The sequence below is a fragment of the Eublepharis macularius genome, chromosome 6 (assembly GCF_028583425.1).
Source record: "Eublepharis macularius isolate TG4126 chromosome 6, MPM_Emac_v1.0, whole genome shotgun sequence".
Classification (NCBI taxonomy): domain Eukaryota; kingdom Metazoa; phylum Chordata; class Lepidosauria; order Squamata; family Eublepharidae; genus Eublepharis; species Eublepharis macularius.
Window position 1 is genome coordinate 83,995,721 of NC_072795.1, and position 19,386 is coordinate 84,015,106.

General features: G+C 42.2%; 1 protein-coding gene across 1 annotated transcript in view; it reads right to left on the bottom strand.

The window, feature by feature from the left end:
• Positions 1–19,386, bottom strand: part of RGS10 (regulator of G protein signaling 10) — a 42,147-nt gene that overhangs the window by 14,350 nt on the left and 8,411 nt on the right. Inside the window, exons 2-3 of the mRNA XM_054983825.1 lie at positions 4,797–4,915; positions 1,477–1,563 (exon numbers count right to left, since the gene is read on the bottom strand). Of these exons, the coding sequence (XP_054839800.1) occupies positions 1,477–1,563; positions 4,797–4,915 (206 nt within the window). The remainder of the gene's footprint in view (positions 1–1,476; positions 1,564–4,796; positions 4,916–19,386) is intronic.

The following is a 19,386-nucleotide window of genomic DNA, read 5'->3' on the forward strand; positions in this document are numbered from 1 at the left end:
GTTTTGTGGTAAATAACAAAGTATATTAGTTGGTCAGAAAAAGGGTCACACACTCACAATAAAACTAATAGCATACTTTGATACATAGCTAAACTTTGTACATAATTGACCTATTCAGGAGTGTATTATCAGCATCCACATTATATTTTAATTATGTACAAAATTAATCACATTTAAAAATAAAAATACCAGTATCTCAAGTCTCAGACCAGAATCAATTTATGAAACTTCTGATTCTGAGTGTTTACTTTTATCCTCATTAAGCTCTTTGGAAAATTTGAGGTGTGCACAAATTGAAACAAGCTTATATACTTTTTCACATCTTTGGATACAGAAATGCATCTTGGATTTAAGAGCTGTATATGTATACAGCTTGCCCCTCTTCTCTTTAAAAGCATTTCACTCACTGTAAAAGAAAAAAAATTATAGTTTTTTTCCCCCAGTACTCCTCAAAATTTCCAATATTTCCATCAGAATAATTGAAAACAAAAAGGCCTTGGGGAAAAAAACAGGAAAAAACTCCTGTTGTCCCACTCTCAAATTTTTCCAATTTTTCCCCCCAGGCCTTCATATCTCTAGTTATGCTACCTAAAAGGATGTCATAACTCATTTTTTGATAGATGTCATTAGATGTTAACAAACTACCAGTTAGTAGTGCAACAGGCACACACAATTGTCACTCCTTCGTGGTCCAGATGTCTTCCCTCAATGTCACACTTCAAAGATTGAGATACAAACTTTTCCCAATTCAAACAAATATTTTGTTGCCGAAAAAATGTGATTTTCTTGCAGCTATCATATCAATTACAATAGTAAGTGCAGTGTGGAATGTAGTTGCACAAGAGGTACATTTTTGGATTGAAGGCATCCCTTTTCCCATTAAGATGGCTTCTCTTCCCTCCTTTGTTTGGCCAACTTTTATCCAAACCCTGCCATTTATGCCTTTAATCTACAGCAAAGGCTCCTGTGCCTTTGATCTAAAGCAATCAGCAGGTGAAACTTTTTTATGGCAGGGACATCAGTATTATCATCTGTAGTAGATCAAACTGCTAATAAAGGCACAGTAATAAAGGACACTTACACTAAACTCCAATGGTCTTAACAGTGAAGAGGTGAAACTTGCAATTATTGTCAGTACATATAAAAACGAATGTATTCTCATATGCAATAAACAGCAGACACTATAGACATGCATCTGTATTAAATAGGAGGGTCAATAAAATACATAAAAGAAAGAACTTTATCATCCATGATCTCAGCCCCCACCTGGAATCGGCTGAATGAGAGGGGCTTCTTTACGCCACCTTCACGTAATTTATATCCTATAATTGCAAGCAGCAGCATTGTTTTCAATGTACTTCTGCAGTATATTCACATGCTTTTGAAGTACAGCTGACAGCTGTGTTCAAAACACACATACTTCACTTCAAGAAAATAATGGAATATTTGGTGACAAGTTGGTTTTGAAGACAATACCTGTTTTTTATCTTGTATCTTCTTAAACTCTTCACATGCTAGCCAGAACAAAACATTTTCTTCACTAAATTCTTTTTTTAAAAACTCCTGAAGGAAAGAGTGAACAGTTAGATGATAAATATCATAACCAAATCATCCTTTATTACTTTTGTCTTGACTGAAATCTCTGACAAAAACCCTTGTTAAATTAACAGATTTAAGGAACCCAAAAATGAAATATCCTTATAGTTTAAAATAGTTAACATAGTTTAATAGTTTAAAACTTAACATCAATATTTAATTATGTATAAACAAAATAGAAGCTTTTATCTTACTTTTGAGATGTATAGCTCTGCAAACTTGTTCGTATGGCTTCCAAGAATTTTAAAAGCATTATACATGTCCCTCATGTCATTCAAAGGACTACAGGACAGAGGTCTTACTTGATTCCCCACTTCTTTGAAAGCTACTCTTATATTTAATTGAACACTGATAGTTCCCAGATGACTATATTAAGACATCTTAACTAATTACTAATGTTAATGGAATTATTAATGTTAATGGAATCATTAATGCTAATGAAAAGGATTACAAGGTAAAGTTCTCAAACACCAGCAACAAATACACATATTCTCTGACAAAAACACAATCCAACTGGCATACTAGTACTTTAATAGCCTTTCACATAAAATAAAGCAAAATTTAAAAGCGTATGTTAAGCCTTTCCATGCAAACACACACATACAAATATGCTCACTGTATCCTACTATATAAAAGACAAGCTGTATTGGCGACGACTCACTTTTTATCCCTGTGCAGGCGCACTTGCAAGCCCCTCCATGGGTATAAAAAGTGAGTCATCAGCAACACAGCTTGCTTTCCTGCTGCCACAGTGACCTCCTCGGGGCCTCTGAAGGTCCAGGAAAGCCCAGTGCAGCTGTGGGAAGGCCAGGTGTGGTGGTGTGGCCCTCCAGAGGCCCAGCACAGCCCTCCAGAGGCCTGTGCATGCCCTGTATGGCAGCAGGAAGGTCCGGTACAGCGGCATGGCCCTCCGGAGGCAGTTTTCTAGAGCCCATGGTTTACACAACGGGCTTGGTTGTTAGTGGGGCCATAATGTTCGTGAGTTTCTTACAGTGCAAACTTAAGCAGTTACATCTCTCTGTATGCATTGAAGTCACTGGGCTTAGTTTAACTTGTTTAGGACGGCTGTGTAACAGCACAATCCTATGCCATGCACATGAACAGTTTAAGATAGCAAGCAACCCTGACACTGAAACTGGTGTAACTTTGAAATACCCCAGTACAAGCTCCTTTACAACAGACAGTGGTTTGACTAGCATAGTTCTTCCTCTTATGGGTATAGGAGTGATAGGGACAACTTCATCAGTAATCCTGTTTTCTGTTGATGTAGTTGCAAAGACACAGTATCCTTGCTGGAAGAAGAGAACTGGAGATCCTTTTCATCTGCCTTACTTTCAGAACTCTGTGCCAGATACTGCGCTGGCAAGGCATTCTGTTAACAGTTTCTCTTACCAACTGAGCAGTGGAGTCATCGGAATGATGTGGTTGGAGTTGCCATGGTTCCTTCCTGAGTGTCTACCACATAAATGCAATATTGTGTTGCAGATGACATCAGAAGACACTTCAGCAGAGCTCTCTGGACTGTGTTTGTCCCTGGGCTCCTACTGTTCATGTTATAATACACCTTACTGTGGGGGAAACAAACCATTCTCTTTGTTCACTCCCTTGTCATGTTCTGTCTGTGGGAAGAAGCAGGCCAAACTCAGGGAATCATGCTGGTATCGGCTGCTTGCTTCCACAGATGGTTGACATGGGGATGCCAGTCGCAGGCTGTTTCATAACTGGTGAGTTGCACCAGCCCAGCCAGTGTGTTTACACCCCCAATATATGTCATGCTTATTTAAAATGTGTTTAAATGTTGATCTGTTTAAGCTTTACTATCCTTTTCAGGTAAGGTTGCACACTTCTCAGGACTTTTTATGTGCCGACGCATACTGGTACACAGTGTACTGGCGCCTCTTTTGGCCAGTGGGCTGTCTGGGCACGGGCACCAGCACACACGCAGACCTTTTTTTTTTACAAAACAAATCATTGCATACGTGTATGCCTTTGCTGTATGTAAAGTGTGTATAAAGCATATCAATACATTAACAACCTGCCACTACCTCCCATCCCTTACACAAAGCAGAGAGAAGAAAAGGCACCCCACACAGACAAAGGGCACAAGGAAGGCTCCTCTTCACAAGCTTACCTCCCCAACTCTCGCTGCCCTGCCCCCTCTCCATCTCTCTCGCTCTGCCTATTACTTTATTTTTTAGCAACCTGCATGCATGCTGCTTCCTGGGCAAACCACCATGGCCAAAGTTCTCTGAGGCAGGTCTCCATCTCGGCCTCCGACACCATGTACCACCTTTTAGGGGTTGATGGGCCCGGAGAACCCAACGGTCGATAGCTTCAAGAACAACCTGCATGAATTTCTTGTGGAAAAACCAGCAAGCAGAGAATGTGGGCTCAAGGTGGGTTGGTATTAGGGTTACCAACACACTTGGAAGAAAAATGTCCTGTCCCTTTAATAGAAGCATGGAGATCAGCTACATCCCATTAAACCTTTATTAAAAGGACAGGACAGGGTTTTTTTCTCCAGCCAGTTGGCAAACCCAGATGGGAGGTGGAAAACTAAGTTTCTGTACAAGTTTTAGGTTCTTTATTTTCTCAAGTTGAATGAAAAGTAGCATGTTAATTGGATATTTTACAGTTCTGTTCTTTACAGGGATTTTTTGGTGCTGGAAAGGAGTACTGGCACCTTTTTTTGGTCTGTGCTAAGGTGCCACTACATACTCTCATCAGTATGAACCATTCCAGAAATAACAACAACAACAACATTCGATTTATATACCACCCTTCAGGACAACTTAATGCCTACTCAGAGCGGTTTACAAAGTGTTACTATTTTCCCCACAACAAAACACCCTGTGAGGTGGTGGGGCTGAGAGAGTTCCAGAGAGCTGTGACTAGCCCAAGGTCACCCAGCTGGCTTCAAGTGGAGGAGTGGGGAATCAAACCCAGCTCTCCAGATTAGAGTCCCGCGCCCTTAACCACTACACCAAACTGGCTCTGTTCTATGACGGCTGTGTTCCCAAACCATTTATTCTAGGCACATCCCACTGAATTCACTCTGGGTAATCATAGAATAAATTATTTGAATAATCCTACTGTCTCATCCATTACAACACAACTTCATTCAATAATACATATATGCAATGCACTGTTTGGAAACATTATTGAAATTATATAGGGACAATAATAATTAAGATAGAAACCCTAAATCTCTTGATGCCTTCTGGATCTTCCAGTAGATTTTCTAGTGATGTAGCCCATCTCGTGGTGCCATTTAAACTTTGGTGGCTGCTGCTTGGCTTGCTGTCATTGTCATTTATTTCTGAAAAATACAAAAAGTTAACTAAAATTATTTTTGCACACGAGTCCTATTTTATAAGCAGCAATGCTTTACCTTTCTTTGCTTCTTGCAAAAGGCTCCCAGGCTGTTCAGCCAACCTGCATTCACAAAGAGCCATTGGAAAGCCAATGGATAAATGCATTTCTGCCCCAAATTGCCCTTGAATTTTGGAATTCAGAATCAAACAAGTTTTTCCATTGCTCCTAAGCACTCTGGCCTAAGGCCTGTAAATCAGCCAGCAGCAGCTGGAGTGAGCAAGGTTTGACAATTGGATATCTTCTAACAAACTTAAGGCTAAACAGCTGACTGACAGACTAACAAATGCCTTCTGAGACATCAGACTGTTGGAACAGAACTTACTCAGCATGTCTGGAGGACACTGCAGGGTCACTGTTTTTCCTATTAGACTGTATAAGCTAGAAGCTTCCATCTGATCTCTCCTCATTTCTGTGCTCTTTTATTTCTTTTTCTCCTGCTGGTCTTACAAGAACTAAGATGCTTCAGGCAAAGATCTCCTGTGCAAGTATGCCAACAAGCACGCCCACACTTCCAATCTTGTGCAGATGGGTCAGCTGGCCACTTGTAATAAGGAAGAGTGTTATTTAGATTAGGTTTCTATGTTTTTTCTGCTACTACAAGAATGCAAGTGAATGTGAATCAGGTTCAATAAAAGTAAGTTTTATCTACTGCAGCATACTGGCTTGGAGAGTGTTTCGCCACACATGATTCCATGTTTTCCTAACTGTGCAACTTTGCTAAAGCAACTAACAAATATTCCCAATGCAGACAACATTAGCCAATGGCATTAACAGAAGCAGTGGAGAGTTCAGGATTATCAGGGGTGGGGCGGGGAGGGGAAGGGTAGGCAATTTTTATAGTCCACCGTACTGACAAACTCTTAGCTTATATATGTCTGTATTAATGGCTGTAAAGCGATTGCACATCTTTAGGAGGTAGCATCAGTTTCTAGAAGCTGAAAAAAGTTAAATTCATACTGGCAGCACAAAAAAAAACCTACAAGACAGTAATTTACAAGCAAATAAAAAGGAATACTATTGTATTACCAAGCTCATTTCTTTTATAACACTGAAACAAAATTTCTACTGGCTTGGCTATAAAATAGTGGCAGCTTGTTTCTGGAACTGTCATTGCTACTGGCTGGTTTAGATCACCCACACCAAAGGTATGAGACAACAGCTGGTAAGATGCCAAGATCCTTTTCAAAATTAAGACTTTAGGAGCTCAGAAGTGTGCATTTATAACAAAAAGAAAAGTGACGTAATTTGTTGGGAAGGGTGGGGGGGAAATAACTGCTTGAAGTCAAGTCATTAAATTATTGGACTAGGAAGGTGATTCAAACGATGGCTGCCTCCACACAGAGACAATTCTCTGAGCAGCTCGTGTTGCTGAACAGTGTCCACCCATCAGATTACGTACAGTTTCCTTGCCTCAGTCCTGCACGGATCCAGAATTACTCAACTGAACTGGAGCCTCAACTTCTGCTCCTTTGGCTGCTTTGTCAGCTAGTATCCTAAGATACTAGCATTCCCATGCCTCCCTGGAGAAATCTGCCTCCTATCTCACTTGGTTCTGAGTGTGGGCTTCAGCCTTAGAAGGCTCCTAAATGGAATCCTGGGAGGCTTTGTCCTCCCAAAAATAAAAGTTAAAATTAGAAGAAGGAAAGAGGGGGAGAGGAGGAGGGGCAGCGGCTGCAGGAGCCTAGGCTGACCCAAGCTTGTCGCATCGAGCCACCTTGCTCAAGGTTTCCACTCTTATGAGCTGGCGTCTCATTCACTGGGTGAGAGGAATCAAAAGAACACGAACAACATTTGGAAAACAATGACAATTAAGCACTCTGGACGGTTGAGGGTCAATGACAGCTCTACCGACCCTGTAAGTTAGATCAAGAAGGGAAAACAACAAGGGGCAACAATCCTACGTAAGAGAGAAGAGTGTCCTGAAAAGGGGGCCAGAAGAGTAGCTGAAAGGAAAGTGGTTATGCACAATACAAGCACATAAACAAAACATAAAGATAATTACAAGTGACATCTGATCTTCTGAAACAACAAAAATTAAGGAAAATTAAGGGAGCTTCTCCCCGCCTCCCCTCCCATTTTGGAAGGCAGGTGGCACTTCTAGGAAGGAGTCCTGGCCTGGCTTAATGGGCCAAGAATGTGTAACAAACCATAGTAAAACATGTGAATACAAAAAAGGGGGGAGGAGGGAAAAACCTTCTACTGTTGGCGGGTCAGTGTCAAGGCAAATTGCACAGGAGTAAGAGAACAAGGGCTGCAACGTGCTTTCCAGTGCTAACTCTCTATACGGACCGTGATCACACCCATCAACCCATCTTTGCACATACTAAAACTTTCTTAAGTACACTTTTCCAAGGATAGCTCCATTCTAGTAAGGCTAAGCACATGATCCTACTTTTACTTATTACTTCCTAGGAGACCATCTGAAACATACAATATTCCTCCTGCCTGACTCATTATTCTTATACACACACTGTCTAGTTTCCTTCTCAAGCATTCTGCACTAACATTTCAACATTACACTCCAGTCCATTTATTGTACATATAACCAGGGCTTTTTTTCAGTGGGAATGCGGGGAACAGAGTTCCGGAACCTCTTGAAAATGGTCACATGGCTGGTGGCCCCGCCCCCTGATCTCCAGACAGAGGGGAGTTTAGATTGCCCTCGGAGGGCAATCTAAACACCCCCCTGTCTGGAGATCAGGGGGCGGGGCCACCAGCCATGTGACCATTTTCTCCGAGGGCAACCCACTGAGTTCCACCACCTCTTTTCCCAGAAAAAAAGCCCTGCATATAACAAAAAGGGGGTGTAGGCACTAGCACTGGGGTGGCCTAGCCAAACAAAAAAGTGAGGGTGGGTGCAGATGCTAGCCAAAGCAAGAGGCACCACCCTTCCTACAAGGTAGGTCAGTGGGAGATAGAAAGGAGAAAAGGAAAAAGGGAACAATTACACATCAGTCCACCAGCCCTGCAAGGAAGACCAGTGGTAAATGGGGGGGAAAGGGCTCAAAGGAGAAAAAAGGTGAAAGTTCTACCTCCCCTCTGAAAAGCAAAACTGAGCAGAAGGAGGGCAAAGTGAGAAGAAAAAAAGAAACAGACAACCATTTTACAAATAAAAGGGGAGGAGGTTGGGAGAACCCAAACTCAATTTGCTTCAGGGGGACTTTTCCACCTCAGGGTCAGGTCCAGCCCATGTATCATTGTCTTAGTGTTCAAGCATTTATTGCTGGCATTACATATATAGAAATAAACAAACGAGAGTAGGTGTGGATGTGCACATTTCTCAAATTAAAAGGCACTGCCATCCCTACAAGGTAGGCCATTGGGAAACAGAGAGAGAGAAAAAGTATCTCCCCACCAGTTCTGTGAGGTGGAGTGCCAGTAACTGGAGGGAGGGGGGAGGGAGTAGGCAAAAGGAATGAAAAGGGTTAAAATTCTATATTTCTCCCCCCTCTGAAAAACAACATTGAGTAAAGAGAGTGCAATTAGAGGAGCAATTGTGCAAGAGCTTATCTCAACTTGGGGGAGAACAAAAGGAAGAGGTGGGCATAGGTCATAATTCTGGCCTGACCAGTTTTTCCACTTTAATGGTGGGTGGGGGTGTAAAGCTAAAGGCGAAGAGTTTCTTTTAGATGCTGCTAGCAACTGTGATTCTGTCTGAGATTTGCCAAACAGCACTATTCCCTTCACAATTGCACCTAGTGCTGGAAGTTCTACTTTTTCACTTAGTTTCAAGCTTGGGCATGAAGAGAAAACAGATAGACTTTCTATACTTCTCCTGATCAGGACAAGCATTATTAAATCAGAGATGCAAAACACAACCAATTCCTCAAAGTTGTTGGTCTGGGAATTTTGGGACAGAGCAGTTAGAATCCCTGGATTTTTGATCCTATCTACGACCTTTGAGAGAACTGCATTTTTACTCCTGTTTGTCTCACTTGCAATATCATTGCAAGAGGGCACAGTCAGTGTGCTATGCAGAACTTGCCTGGATGTGGGTCCAGAGATTTGCAGTGGGGACAATTTGGGTAATGGGTTCCAAACTCTGTGCATGTTCAGAGGCTGGAGTAAATTCCAAAAATCTTTTCCCCATTTCTGTTTGTCAGATCCTCAATTTCACTCTGCCATTCTGCCATATTTCCTTTAGGTACCAACAAACACACACTTGGGGATGAACAATTTACCAATCTATGAATAATATGAATAATTATTTTTATATTTAAAGTGCTTAGTGCAATTATATAAATGTACAATAGATAAGTACAAAAATATTCAACCAACAATACAAAAGTTCACTCTTCCATCAATACAGATAATTACAAGATGCAAGTTCATGGACCAGACCGAAAACCTCCAGCAGAGTCCCCCAGCATTGGAACAAGTCTCCAAATAAATGTTCGTTTATTCCCAACTATCACAATAATCCAAATGCCAGAGGGTCCCGCATAGCCGTAAATTCAAAGGATACGCGGGCATCTAGAGCCTAGTGCGAATCTCAGTAGACCGTGGCACACACAATAATTAACATCAATCTCTTTGTTTTCTTCTGCAGCTGGAGAAAAGCAGATGAAACATAGGACCCCAAAGGATCCCCGACCTGGCTCTACAAGCGGCCGGCAATGTTATTCAGCTTGTTTCATCCTGCAAGAACTTCCTCAGGAGCCAACAGAAAATCCACCCATAACAGACTTTCACCAATTCCAACAGAAAATCTCATGTGCAGTTCATTCAAAGCACCCAGAGGTCAAGCTTTTTTGCTGTAATAATAAATGACTGACAATTCTCCTGAAGAAGTCCAGGGTCCTTTGAGGAGCAAGGGGCCCTTTTTACTGTTTGCAAACTCACACACATACAGAGGAAACAGAGGTTACAGCTGCTACCCCTTCTGGGTGGCAAGAAATTACTTCCTTCAGCTAGCTTTTCCTGCACACAAATACAAAATTCCTTCCACAAAATCCTTTTTATTTTCTCTAGGATTAAAATTCAAACACTACTCTCCAAAATTCTCCTTTTAAAGTATTCGGGGGACCAAAAGTTCTAAAGCCCTAAGGATCCCATGGTTCTTTCCTTGCTTGCTTTTTCAAAAATATTTAAATTTTATTTTTTTAAAAAATTAACAGTAGAAAGTGCATAAGAACTTATACAAACACTACATTTGAGTTTAAATTAGGCTGATAAAAAGATATATTCAGAGTAAATAACAGCACAACTAAATTATGGAACAGCTCTTATTCCCTCTCCTTAGTTGCTTATACCCAAACTTTTTAATTAATTTTTAATCAATCACTTATCCTGTGTTTTATCTTTATATCATATTACCTTAATTTATCTTCGTTTTAACCTAAGTAGTCGAAGAAACCTTTCCATTTTTTCCAAAATTCCACTATTGGTCCTTGCTTACTTAACCATTTCTCCAGCTTCCCTACACTGAGGTCCTTCCTTCCATGCTACTTTTTTTTCTTAAAGTTTACCTGTGCTCTAGATATTCTAAAATCTAGGGAATTTAAGCCTACCTGGGGGATTCTACAGCCCATTAGGCACGAATGTTAGTTAAATTTTCCCTGAAAGGGATCTGGGCATCTGAAGGAGCCCAACTCCCAGGGATTCTGACCCTTTTAAACCATCTCCTTCTCTATTTTATCCCTTAATGGATCCGTGCACCACAGTTGGTTTTCCTCCTAACTGTGTACTTAAACAAGGACTTTGACTCAGGGACAGGAAGGATTTGCCCTACTCCTATTCAAAAACCTTGGCCCTACTATCTGGTAGGGTGGCAAGGGGGGAAACGTACTCAACTTACAGCTGGTGCTTAGCTGGGGAGTTTGCTGAATGGCAGAGGGAAGAGAGTTTGAGGAACCAAACTGAGCGAATTGGTAAAGTACAAAAGCCAAATTTTTTTTGGAAAGGAGGAGTGCCTAGCTCAATGATTGGGCAAATTGCTAAACCCTAACAACCCCGTCACCACAGCAGATGCACAGGACTGTTCTTCCAAGGGGTGCTAACCTTAGGAACTTTAAAGAAGTCCCTCCCGCTACCGGGCATAAAATGATGGCTCGCAGCTGATTCTGAGAAGGGGGTGCTGAGGGAGGCTTGTCTTAACTTCCAACCAACCCACGATAGGCCCCAAACAAGGATGAGCTCCCAAGGGTGAACAAAAAGGGAAAAGATTCCAACTCTGACAGTTGCTCCTCGGGCACCAAACACACCCTTTGCAAGAGTTTCTCTGAGGAAGTTTCCCTACGTCTGCACGTTAAGAGGTGCAGGGTGCTGCCCGCGTGGCTCTACCATTAATCTGTTATCCAAATGAGGAGGGGTCTCCTTGTGAGTTGGGGGAATTAGCATACAAGGAGAAGCAGTGAGAGGAAGGGTAACTAAGGATCTTCTCCACCAATGTATACCAGGTTCCTTCCCTCAAAGTACTCTTGAAATGACCAAGTGGGTGTTGAAAGAATTATTTTTATTAAAGGGGTATCAAAAGCAATCGTACGTGAGCATACATCACACACGTGCAGAGTTTCCTAGGAAAAGCAGAGAGGAGGTTAGATAGTTTCAGGGTTTGGGAGTTATAGTTACCATACCAGTCTAGAAGGGGAGTGTCTCCAGAGTCCAGAGCTTCATGGCAAGAAGAGGGGGGGCTCAGACATGCAGTCCAAGGGTGCATGGGTGGGAGGCCCCAGGACACACCAAGTACATGGCAAGAGCAAAATGTATGCTGGGGCAAAACTGACATCTTGCTTCCAAAGGCAATAGCTTGATGGCTGTCTCTGGAGGTGAGATAAAGAATTGGAAAGCTATTTCTGGGGTGAGACAAAAAGCTGGAGCGCTGTCTTCAGGGTGAGACAAAGAAACTTGGAAGGTTTGATTAAGCCTTCCTAGAAATTATTAAAGTTATCAGTGATGATTGATGACCCACGATGGCTGGATGGGTGAGGCTATCAAAGCCCTGATTAGCCTTGAATAGGAAAGGGTAGGAAGGAAGATCGCCCAGGTGGGGAATGAGATTAATTCAGGAACTCCTGGAAGACCCCATTGTCTTAGGATCTTGGCACATCTCCGGAGCATGTGGGCTAAAAGCTGGTCTTGCCTGCTGACACACACATCAGTAATTTTCCAGCTCACAGCTGGGATCTGGCAGCCATTTTCCTGCCTTGCTAGGCAGCATCTTTGTGTTTAAAACACATACAGAGAGGGCTTATGAGACTGCCATATTCATAAGCCTTCTTAATAACGTGAGGGCAGGTCTGACTGCTAATAATGTGGGTGTAGCTTGAAACAATGCACACCTTCCTGTCCCAAGATACTTTGACTGTGATACTTTTGACATGTGAAATCGAATTTGGGAAAGTTGGCAGCAAAGCAGGGGGGAAAACAGAAGCAAGATGCTCCTCAAAATATCATGGCTGTAAGGAAGCTAAGGCAGAGCAAAACATCTCTATGGAGTTTTTCATGCAGATCTACAAATTACATACTGCTGGACACTAAACATTTTTTCTTACAGTGTTTTTTAAAACTTATTTGAACCTAACTTTTGTGAGGATTGTACAACCTATACACATGTATACTCCTATATGTTCTAACTAATATTATGACATCTAATTAAGAAAATAGTAGGAGAAAATAAGAATGCTGAGTGTTTAACAGAGTAGCTCTGTTAAAATGAAATATATCAGACCACAACTACTAATACAAACCAGATTGTCATACTCTTTCCTATCCACCCTTACGTTACTGTTTCTTGGGAAGTTGTGTTCCAAGTTTATTTTTTCTAAATAAGACTTGCTCAAAATATTTTAAAATTAAAAGGTATTTGTTCATTCTTGTTTGCACTCAGAACTTGTGCAAGAAATTATATTTGGCTGTTCTCCAATTTGCAATTTTGGAGAGAAGTGATAAGAGCATATAGTAGCAGAACAGCTCCAACTGCTGTGGGATGACATGTCTGTCCTTCACTCATTCCAGTCTTGTTTTGTGCCTGGGATCAGAACCAAGACAGCTTTGGTTACACTTTAATTACATACATCAGCAGCCTTTGATATAGTTGACCAATGCATCCTTATTCATGAATTAGAATACAGAAATGGTGTCAGATGAGCAGCTTGCTGGTGGTTTCAATCTTTTCTGTCTGACGACTTTCATAAAATATGCTTGGCAATTCAAATGTATTTATCTTGCCTCCCACACTAGTCATAAGCCATTCTTCCTTCCGTCCTTTGATAATGGTTCTAAGTTTCAATCTCCACTATTTTAACTGTAGGACTCCTACCATGCTGTGGCCTCAGTGCGGCAAAAATTATGCAGGTAAACATTTTGTCTAAAAGCAAAATTACCATTTCTCTCATCATAACCATGATCTTTGTGTCATGTGACATACAGAGGCATTACAACACACCATGTAAGATACCACTTTATTATGGACATTAAGCCTCTGAAAACCAATGATAGGAGGCAACGTCAAGGGAAGACCTTGGCCTCTATGCCTTGCTGGCCCTCCAGAGCAACTGATTGGCCATTGTATGATGCAGGATTCTGGACTAGACAGACCACTGGTTTGATCCAGCATGCCTCTACTTGTTTTCTAGTATTCTAAATTCTATACCAAACAGAGCTAACAAGAGGAGCCGGTCCTGTAACTTTCTTTCCGTTCTAGGAAAAGCTTCACCTGTTGATTTCCTGCTCTTGTACAGATTTTAGACTTCTGTCCATGAAAAGATAGCAATGTAATCCCATGAAGGAACCTGACTCAATAAGAAAAGTAGACAGCAATACAGCCAGAATGCTGCATCTTGAGATAATCTACTTCTTTGGAAGTTGCCAGTTAAGGACGCTGGAGTTTCCTCTTGCTTGTAACTTTTACCTGCCCCTCATAAGTAAACTTATTTTAAAATCTCAAATACATATATTCATGGCTTTTTATATTTTTATATTGCAAATTAAAAGCCCTACAAGTGCAGAGTGATTTCTATTAAATCTTTTGAATAAAGAAGAAAGACATTTTATGAGAAAAACTCATCATTCAAATGTACAGATTAATCAAACAGTGGCAAATGTTCTATGGCATGGGTTGGATTCATCAAGCTTCTTCAATCTCACAGCCCCCGTCCCACATTGTCCCAAGCAGGGGGGAGGTTGGTGGCCATTTTGGACCCCTCCTTTTTTCATCAGCAGAAAAGCTGATTGGATCCAAGCCATATATAATTCTACAGGAGTAGACAATATTAGTCTTGTGGCACTTTGAAGACTAAAAAAATCTAATCCAGAATAAACTTGGGTGGAATAGAGCCCACATAGCAAGACCACATATCTGGTGTATAGCAGGAATACTGTTAGAAGAATGCCATTTCAGTCTACCAGGACACTCTGCTAGTGATCTGAAAATCACCATTCTTCAACCAAAGAACTTCAAAGGGAGACTGCAGCATGAAATTGCTGTCTCTCATCAGAAATCAACATGGATTCCTATCATACTACAGGTATTAGCTTAACTAGTCTAGGGAGAGTATGTTATCACCAACTGCTGCTGTCATGATGACTGGTGTAAATGGTTATTGGTTTATCTTGTATACAACTAAGTTCTTTATAAAAACATCATCATCTGTATCTCTTGTATTTCTTTGCCTCCAGTCTTATTGATGTGTATTGATTTTCTTCATACCATTATGAATATATTGCTAAATTGAATATATTTTCTAATCCATGGAAGTTTATGAATGCTGTTAGACTGGATCTACACATTTTTAGATGTTGTTGAATTTTTTTCTATACAAGGAATGATTATAACAGTGCAATATCCAAAGATGTAACACTCCGGTGTTGCTACAACAGACTAACATGGTTACCCCCTTGGAACAAAATCTGCACTCAAAGCATCTTGACTGGATAAGGTTAACCACTAATGCTGATAGCTGACCATCCTCTGTCGATCAAGTCAAATAGATGGGATCAAAAATAAAAATGCAACTGAAGTCTACAGGCTGTGCAGTTTTGATAAAATGTATAGTTAGCCCTTTTAACTGGCAACTGACTGCAAGCAAAAGGTAGCTGTGATGGCCCACAAAAAAATAAGCAAATGGGAGGGGAGTGTTGTTCCCAAGGTATTTTTTTCAACTTTTCCAACAGAACTGGGAAATTTTGGGAAACACTGAAAAAAATCTACCAAATATTTTCTTTTTTGAGTGAGAAAGTGCTTGTTTTTGAGAGTTGGGTCCTTGTTGGGGGCCGGTGGCAGCAGCGTCACCATGTTGCTGGTCGCACCTGTTGTGTATTGCTGGAGCTTGAGTCTTAACGAAGGCTCCTGAGATCTACATGGCTATTGGTGTTTTTGCACTGGTAACAGCTAATCATAACTGTTGTCTTATAGTCCAATCACTGTGCTGTAAATAGTTACTTTGTATATAGTTCACGCAAATGAAAGATTCTTTCTGACTACTTGCTTTGTATTGGTTGTTGCTAAAAAGGGGTAGAGCTTTCTTAAGTATAAATTGGCTCCTGTTGAGCCTGGTTTCAGCCTGTCTGCTTCCAGTCTTCAATAAATGCAGAGGAGTTAGCCGTGTTAGTCTGTAGTAGCAAAAACAAAAAGAGTCCAGTAGCACGTTTAAGACAAACCAACTTTATTGTATCATAAGCTTTCGAGAATTACAGTTCTCTTCGTCAAATGCAGGCATCTGATGAAGAGATTCTCAAAAGCTTATGCTACAATAAAGTTGGTTAGTCTTAAAGGTGCTACCAGTATTCAATAAAGTTGTTGTTATGGGCTGTTAATCACAATACTTAATAGCGTCCTTCCCTCTGGGGGTGCCCTGACCCCCCCCCAGGCTGCCTGTTCGGCTTCCATGGGCTGCACTTGTGCCTGGCAGCTCCCGAGGGTGCACCCCTTTGGCCTCAGATTTGGGGAGGAAGAGCCCAGCAAGCAGCCCTAAGCCCTTCTCTCTCCAGGAAAGCCGTCCCTTAGCATCAGGGGCAAGCTTCCATACTCCTCCCTGGCCAGGGGCCTCTGCCCTCTTTTATCCTCCCCTGGCTAAGTGAGTGCCCACCCTCCTCCATCTGGCCCCACCCCCAGTGCCCACCCCAATATCTGAGCCAGGTGCACCCAGGATGTCACTCTTGGCAGCCACTGCTGCCTGTCAGGGACTTGCTCCCACCCCCAAGCTGCTACCCGCCCCTGCCTCACCCTCACTGGCCTCTCCGCCCTTTCCTCCGGAAATGGCAGCCATGCCCTCTCGCCTGCCAGCGGTGTGGGCCAAGGTCACCGGGCTAGCCACCCTAGGATGGAGGCAAAAGACGGTGAGCATACTGGCTGGGGGTAGGCACCCTGCTTCGCCTCCCATGCTTGGGCCACTGCCAGAGCCCTTGTTTTCCTGCTGCTGCCGAGCTCTGCTGCTGTTCACCCAGACGTCCTCTGTTGTTGTTGGGGGGCCTCCAGGCGAGGGGTTGCTGCTGGTGGGTGGGTGGCTGGCTGTTCGTCTGGGGCACTGGGCTTTGCGGACCCTGGGCAGTTTTAAAAAGCATTTCTCTTAAAAAGTATTTTTGCAATGTTGAGCAATTGCCAGAGGAGAGAGGACTCACATGACACGTTTTATCTACAAGTATGAGTAAAATGCTTTTCAATACAAGGTATTTCTCATTCAAAATATATAGCTTAAAAAACTGAGTTTTTTCAACCTTTTCAAAGGAAAAATTGGGAAATTTTTATAAGCACTTATAGTAGCACCTATAAAGGTGACGAGCATTTAATATTTTGCTAACTCATTAACAATGAAAAAATGTTTTAGAATTTTATCACACTCTTTGTTCATCACGTTTTCCTCTTTACACTGTATTGTGTATCCCTTTCTCCATTAACTCTGCCTCCTTTTATCTCAGTTCTGTAGCACCCCCTTCTCTCATTCTGTATCACTTCTCTCTCAATATTCCTATATTTCAGCTCTTCTCTTCATTCTTTTCCCAATCTTAGTTGCGGAAGCACCTAACACCTCACAGGTCTCTCTCTGCACCACATGGCTATTTTTTTTCTCTGTGGACACAAAGCATTGCTTCTATTTTTCCCCTCAGAGCACCATAGAAGCAACGCATACACCCTGAAACACAGTGAGGCCAATGACCTTTGTGGGCCACGCATTTAGGCAGTGATCCTCTTCTCAGCCACAGATGCTTGCAGCCTTGATGACATTCTTTGATTTAATTATTTTCTTTATTTATACTCTGACTCTTTCCCCAGTAGGGATCCAAAGGTGCTCAAATTGTTCTCCTCTTCTCTATTTTATCTTCATAACAACCTTGTGAACTAGGTTAGGCTGAGAGTGTATGACTGGCCCAAGGTCAATCAGCAAGCATCCAGGACAAACTGGTAATTTGAACCTGGGTTTCCCAAAACTTAGAGCCAAGCTACAAGTGACTTTTTTCATGTAGAGAACACTTGATTGTTTTCGCAAGTTTTCCTGGGAAGTGAAGTCTGAGTGTCCTTTACCTCTCTGTTAGAATCGCTGCCTGAAGAGCCAGAGAAAGCCGGCGGCGGCAGCAGCTTTTGCAAATCGTTCCTCCAGTCACAAGCCTGCTGGACAAGAGGGCTCTCAACGATCGTTTGGGGGCGGGCAGCTGCTACTTTCTCTCTGGGCGTCCTGCTCCCAGAGAGCTTCACCGACATGGCGGCTTTCTCCAGAGCAGTAGGCTTGTGACTGGAGGAACAATTTGCAAAAGCTGCTGCTGCCGCTGGCTTTCTCTGGCTCTTCAGGCAGCGATTCTAGCAGAGAGGGGAAGGACATCAAGTTTTCTCTATGTGAAAAAAGTCACTTGTAGCTTGGCTCTTAGTCTGACACTAACAACTACATCACACTGGCTCTCCTGTTTTTGTTTGAAAAAACAGCCCTACACCCACTAAGAGTGACATCACATAACCAATTGATCTGTCTATATAACAACATCACTGTTGCAGAGTGGAAGGGCTATTTTTCACGTTTAAAAATGTTGCTGCAGCTAACTACACCAGTTGAACTCACCCTAAAGAAGCAGTTTCATAGCTTGGGGATGCTGCTGGACCCAGGCCTCCTGTTGGAGGAAACCTTTCACTAGTTTCAGCTGGTGAGCCAGCTGCTGCACTTCCTTGGCAGGAAAGAGCTTGCCACTATGGTGCATGCCCTGGTAACTCCTAGATTAGATTGCTGCAATGTGGGGCTGCCCTTGCAGACAGTCCAGAAGCTACAGCTGGTACAGAATGCTACAACCAGGATGTTCTGGAGTGAGTCATAGGGACCATATCACTTTGGTCTTGCTCATCTACGCTGGCTTCTAATTTACTTGTAGGCCCAATTCAAGGAATTGGCCTTTAATGAAACTGACTTGACTACTCTGCTCAACTTCAGAGGCCCTGTTTAAGATGCCCCCACCATCTGAGGCTAGATGGAGGGCAACCTGAGAAAGGGTCTTCTTGATTGTGATGCCAAAACTTTGGAACTCCTTCCTCAGGCAGATTTTTCTGTTTCTCTCTATCTTTATCTTCCATCAGAGGCTAGAGACTTCTTTTGTTTTATTTGGCACTCCCTCACTAATTCTTATTATCCCTCCTCTCTGTCTGCATGTTTCTATGTGTTTCTATTGTTTTATCTAATTGCTTTAAACATTTTACATAGACTTGCATTTTAAATGCTTTCTAATGTCTGGAATGTTTTAATGTTCATTGTCTTGGGGACCCTGAATTGGGTGGAAAGGTTGCATAGAAATGTTTTAAATAAATAAATAAATAACCCGGGACTGCTGGCAAAAACAATCTAATGCAAAAAAGTTAAGCTGTTTGGATGAGGTTTGGGAAATACTTCCCATTTCACAACCAAAAAAAAGTTCATTTTTGCTTCACCTTCAATTTCTTCCTAAGTTCAACAGCAGCCCTGACCTGGATGATCCAGGTAGCCCAATTTTGCAAGATCTTGTAAGCTAAGGAGGGTTGGCCCTGAGTGGTATTTGGATAGGAGACCAGGGGTGTAATACAGAAGCAAACCACCTTTGAACATCTCTTGCCTTGAAAACCCTACAGGGTCTCCATGTAACTTGAGAGCACACACAAATAAATGTTTGGCAGCTACAGTACAAGCTGCCCTAAGTTCACACCAGAGAAGGGTTTTCAGAGGCGGGTGGAATGTACAGCAAGGATACATGGTTGCAAGAGGTTGGGAAAAACAGTGCCAACGCCTGCATTAACCTACAAGATGAAGGGCCACGGCAATCTAGTAACACAGGGATCCTCACATCTCCATTCCCACTATTGATAGGCTTGGCTGGGCAGGCCTTAGACACCCCCAAAGTTGTGGTCAAGGGCTTTAAACAAAAGGCATTTGGAACTGCCCCCTGGAGGCAGTAAAAAGACAAGAAGTTGACTATAATTGGTACTACATTGTTCAGGCTAATCTGAAGATATTACCTTTTATCAAT